Here is a 6,000-nt window from a genome sequence, read left to right as displayed (position 1 = left end):
AATACTAGCAGCTAATGGCCAATACTAGAAAACATGTTGATGGCTCATCACTCTAGACAATTTACAAGTAGTTAGTTTTATAAGTCCATGATATATCAGTCACTAACCGCAATTGTACATGACAATGTAAATCCTAACTATATTTCAGTTTCAAACCAAGTCACAGGAAGGTTGAGAGCACTGCAAAACTGGGAGTGCTTAGTCAGGAAGGGGAGGGAGGGAGAAATAAAGAGAGCTTTGTAATATACTCCTGCTGACAGCCAGAGGTTCTACACATTTCAGGTTTTAAATTGTACCTTCCTACACCTAAACACAATTCCTACACCTAAACTACAATTCCTAAACACTTGATGAGGGTGTTTAGGAATACAGAGAGGAGGAGTCAATTTGGGAATACAAAAAGCATACTCCAAGAGCATCACACAGTTCTACTTGAAAATGACTGTTCTTCCAGTTAATGACTGATTTTCCCCACAATCAAAAGGCTTCCTATTACGATAACATTTGTCATGACTGTGTTGGTCTGAATAGAAACTTTAAGGAACCTGAACATTTCATCATTACTGTGGCAAGAAACACTTTTTTTCTCCTACTGTGGGTAATTCCTGTAGCATTTTTTTTCTCCTACTGTAGGTAATTACTATGACTGCATCGTACTGTGAATTACAGCTGCACTAATTTAAAAGAGTATAGTTTCATATGATGTGGATATCTGATTTAAGAATCCACATTAATATTTCATGCATAACATAAAAGCAAGTGACTTTTTGTTGAATAAATGATTGTCTCCTGTAGCACTCTACATTTTCACAGAAATCACTAGCATTTTGACTAAGGACATACGCATTTTTTTTCATTTTCCATACTCATAAGCAGGATGTTGATGATGTTGTCGCTTTGACAAGAAATGCTTACAAAGTGCTAGTATTATACCCTGGCATTTATTAGATATTAATTCCAAGGATATTTTAAAATATTTACATACTGTTCTTTTTAAAGTAATTTTATTACTAATCTTTGATACTATAAAACTCTATTTTTAACCACTGATAATTTCTAAATACAAAGCATGTGAAAAGTATGTTCAGTAATCTATAGCCTTTTAAATTAAAGGCATCAAAAATATTCCTTGTGGCAGAAAAGGTCCTATAGCAGGTCTTTTAACAGCTGCTTAAATTTTGTCAACGTTAGCAAACAGACAAGGAGAAATCTGACAGGAAACTGATAACAAGTTGGAGATATTTGTACATACCAAAATGTTGTTCTTTTAACTTTGTAACTGTATGGTTTTATGAAAATTACTTCAATCCATCAAATGTGTTGTTCTCACTATGCAGACGTGCCAGTTATTTGACCATTATATTCTGCTGTTTCCATTTTGAGAATGTAGGGGATTATGCTGTCAATAGGAACATTTCCAATGAGACCAGTAAAAAACAGTTCCTCAGTAATGCTAGAGCTCATGAGCCTAAGTGCTGGTAGGCGAACTAGAATCCGGGCTAGCCTGAAAAAGAAGTTCAGTGCATTATAAATACATATAATTCTAGTTTAAAATACTTTGTGGCTAAAGAGCTGGATCTGCTTTTATTATTACCGTAACTCATGAATGGGAGTAAAGTGGCAATTAAAGCTAACTGAGCTACTATAAAAAGAATGGTTACTTTTCTATCCTGCAAGTGAAATATAAAGCCACCACCTTTCTTTGTGGTTTTCCAATGAAACAAACATATTAATGCCCTTTATAGATACAATGTGTATGTGCAAACATGGAATTCTCCTGGTCTGCTTTTGAAATTCCCAGCTCTAGAAGCACTTCATAGTTCAGGATAATGCCAAGAATAATAATATTCACACTGACTTGTGAGAACATTTGTACAATTTTAAGAATAATATGCTTAATTAAAATATAAACCATAAACAGCATAGCCCTCGGTTGCTTAGCAACTTAATGACAAACCAGATAGCAAGAATGGGACTGGATATGTATAAAAGGAAATAAAAGAATCTGTTTCTGATGAGAAAAGGAATTTGGAGGGATGTGCTATTAGTCATACATATTGCCAAATGCTGTGGGTTTTTATGTACCAGGATGTTAACAGACATCCAATACAATGAAGTCATCATATTGAGTTTCTGGACTTTCAATGCATTTGAAATTTAGGACAATGATAAAAGCATATCTGCTGTGTTTATATGACAGATGTACATCACAAAGGCAAAATAAATAAATTTCCTGAACCAGGGCCATGTAATAGTAAACCTTAGGCAGCACTGAACACAGGCCTCTGGAAAATGCTTGAATATCTATGGAGAAAATTTATAAGGTGCGTTCTGCTAATATATGATATGTTGTAAACTGTAGGGAAAAATTGCAAAAAGATTCAAGCTGTGCTGCTCTTTCTGTGAAAATTATAAAACTTGTGCTTCTATCTCAATTTGTGCCAGCATTCAGTTGCTCAGAAATAATCAGATTTGTACTCTGAACTTATCTATCGGAGAACATGGGGACATAGACAATATCATTTAAAATACATGACATTGTTTGGGAAATGTAACTCTATCATTTTCTTCCCTGAGCCACTATAAAGAGAGGCAAGTACATGGAACAAATTCTGTATTTCTTCTTATGGCAGATATCCAGCTCTCACACATCAAACCAGAATAACTGAATTGTACACAGAAGAAGAATGTGGGATTTGAGGATATGTCTGAAGTAGAGAAGTAGAGAATCCCATCTTCACTGCACCTAACTGGAAATCCTTATACCCCTTCTGTTGCCGCACCCAATATTAATTCTGTAAGATCAGTGTAGAAACCAGTTTCTGAGATGGGAGAAGCTCTCCCTTTTCCAGGCTTTTAAAAAAAATTTTTTTAAAGTTACACTACTCTTAGACCTTGCTTAAATGTATGGAATTGCATGCTTCTTTGCATGGGGATACCTTTCACAGTGAAAGAGAAGATGTTCTAGGACATATCGCTAGGCAGAAGTTAGATTTTTCCCTTTTAGTGCAGAGGATCATTGTGTTGATGAAATTTAAGTAGTTTTTATGGAGATTATTATAAAATTGGATAATTTTTTCTAGCAAGTAAGCAACACAAACAGTTGAGAGGTGAAAAAACTAGTTAGATACATTTAAAGAGAAGTCCTTGGAAATTTAAAAAAAACAAAGGAGAAAATAAATAGGATGTGGGAATTTCTTACGAACAGAAGCTTAAGAGTTGGTTACTGTTCCCCACATGTATTCCTTATTTTTCCAAGGTTTATAAACCGACAGTTTTAATACTTTTCTGTATATGTAACTTGACAAACATTTAAAGGATGATAAATACCTTTTAGTATTTCAAAGCCTCTTTGACAACTAACTTGAAAAATGAGGCAGTCTGAATTAAAGAAGTTTGAGGCAGTTATTTTTGAGAGTTCTAATAAAGTAAGTCTGTTTACTTTTCTAAACATAGCCATGAGACTCTCAGAAAAACAAACCTCAAAAAAATAAAAGTACTCAAGTTTAATTTACATGGAAGAAGGTAGACAGCTATTCTTGCTTCTACCTATCTTTAAACAAACCTGCTTGCTTTTACGAACAAGGTTCTAGTTCTTTCTTATCAATAGTCAAAAAAGAACAGATGTCAAAAATCAAATTTTTACATCAATGATGTTACTTTGCCAGCTATGGCCCACAACATTACTTTGGGTACTATAGACAATAAATACCTATAAGTATCTTCTGGATAGGTTTTTTGTACATAGTCCTGCAATTCCATCTGTGCCTTCTCCTGGAATTTTTCTATTTGGGTTGAACTGGTCAGACCAGGGTGATCTAAAGAAACAAAACATTTCTGTATGTCGATTGTTTCCCTATACATTGTGAAATATATGTAGTTATAAGATTCTCGCATTTAACTTCATTTAAATATTTCTCTTGTATTGTGATGTTTAACATGTTAACTCTACAAAGGAAACCACTCAGTTGAACATTTGCTTCCTGGCTTCAGAATTAGCTTGCTCACTTTTCTCTATGTAGCTGTGTGTATCCACAAGAAAGTGGAAAAAGATTAAGCCTGTAGGTACGTACCAAGCACTGACACTCCTAGTTTATGATTCTAGCCTTGCTTTTTTAAATGTATGCCTCTGTGTTTTTGACCAGCTGTGCTGACTGAGCAGTATCTAGGGTTATTTACTTGACAGATCAATTTCTTGACCTTCCCGAGTCCATTTCATGTTTTAATTCCAGCTGGCTCAGCTCCTCAAAGACGGTCACATGATCAGAAAAAAACCCCAGAAAATACCACCTATCTGACTATGCCCAAATATCTGCAGTGTTGTGTTCAAACTGCTCTTCCCTTGAAACCAGACAGAAATAGCTTTAGTTTGGAGAGTTTCTTGCTCCTCCAACTTGAAAAAAAACCCTGATAAACCTAAACCTAATGGTACCATCTGCAAAAAAATTTCAAAAGCAAATTTCAGGACACAAATATATTCTAATTCAAGTAAGTTTTATTACAAAGAGAAAAATAATATAAATTAAAAAAAACAAACAAAAACCCTGATAACAAGATACTCCTTTGTATTTTGTGAAATTCCATGGGGTGAACACCTTTGAATTAAAGCAAATAATTTACATTTCTGAGCAAGAGTTTCCCTTTCACTCAGCCTGTCAACAGTTTTAAATTAACCTTTCTGTATTCTAGGAACATTTCTAAACCTTTTCTGAAGAGACTGTCACTTCCCATTTCTTTAGTGTCCTTACCTTATCATTCCAGAAAATCTCAAGTGTCTTCTTTGAGTAAATCCTCATATCTCATAAACACTGTTGATCAGGCTTTAGTCATCTGCTGTCATTTTTTTGGTAACAAGTGGAAGACAGCCTGTTTACATTTAGTTTTGGAGATTTTGTGGAAGTTCCATATAAAATACAGTGGTATTTCTGCTCATATTTCAGCGATCCCTCTTAAGTCTGTATTAAAAATACTAACGCTTAAGCCGATTCCTTTTTGTCACTGTGAGAATGTATTTCCTCTAATCTTTCCTGCCGTTTACTTCACTAATATTGCTAGAGCACATCCCAGATAACTTATTACTCAGATTCTCAGTTGAAGGTAATTTCTAAGGTGGAGGTACAGGAAACACTTGATATATTGGAACTGTAAATAACATGGATATGTTTCTCCAAAGTTGTTTTTAAAACACGTATTATTTGTGATAAGTCGTTATGGATCAATCATTTTATCTGCAGCTTAACGGAGCAGTCTTATCTCAAGACATGAGTCTCATTTAAAAAAATGCAAAAATATTAACGTATGAATGCTTATTATTTAAAAAGATAGGGTTACTAAATTCCTTACCAGGGCTAAAGAGGACTATAGCTTTAAGGTATGCATATTCATATCCATCAATATCAAGCTTGGCCATGCTGTTACAGAACTCCTGAAGTTTCCAGATGTGTTCCATGACTTGCTTTATTCTGTCTCCAGAAAGTTTATCTACAAAAAGATATTGCTTACTATTTCATATGAGCTCAAGTACATCTGATAGATTAACCAATATCTTTTTATAAAACAAGTGAAGTGACATTTTAAAGTCTTTTGTGTCATTTGCTATCTTAAAACCACTTAACATATAAGGATGGCCTGAATGACAACCTGAGAGAGTGGTCAAACATTGGAACAGGCTGCCCAGGGAGGTGGTGGAGTCACGATCTCTGGAAGTGTTCAAAAAACGTGTAGACGTGGCACTTTAGGACATGGTTTAGTGGGCATGGTGGTGTTGGGTTGATGGTTGGACTTGATGATCTTAAGGGTCTTTTCCAACCTTAATGATTCTGTGATTTTGTGATTATGGAAGTGAAGATTCATAAGGCTGAGTCAGACACAGGGCTAGCAAACAGAATGTTAACTCTTTCACATAATTTTGCCAATACAGCATAATTTGCAACACCAATCTTATACCAGTGATGTACTGTTCCGAGCAGAGACTCTTAAATTACTAGAGTGATTATGGGA

At 34.8% G+C, this 6,000-nt stretch overlaps 1 protein-coding gene across 3 annotated transcripts in view; it reads right to left on the bottom strand.

The window, feature by feature from the left end:
- Positions 1-1,329: 1,329 nt before the first annotated feature.
- The window catches only part of NR2C2 (nuclear receptor subfamily 2 group C member 2), a gene marked incomplete at both ends in the record, with an annotated part of 37,212 nt that continues 32,541 nt past the window's right edge, over positions 1,330-6,000 (bottom strand). For all 3 annotated transcript variants that reach the window (XM_082004804.1, XM_082004805.1, XM_082004803.1), the window contains 3 exons: positions 1,330-1,504; positions 3,713-3,818; positions 5,344-5,481. In XM_082004804.1, coding sequence (XP_081860930.1) covers positions 1,330-1,504; positions 3,713-3,818; positions 5,344-5,481 — 419 coding nt within the window. The remainder of the gene's footprint in view (positions 1,505-3,712; positions 3,819-5,343; positions 5,482-6,000) is intronic.

This window comes from Phaethon aethereus, assembly GCF_964289735.1.
Source record: "Phaethon aethereus genome assembly, chromosome: 11".
NCBI lineage: Eukaryota > Metazoa > Chordata > Aves > Phaethontiformes > Phaethontidae > Phaethon > Phaethon aethereus.
This window is presented reverse-complemented; position numbering and strand designations above follow the sequence as displayed.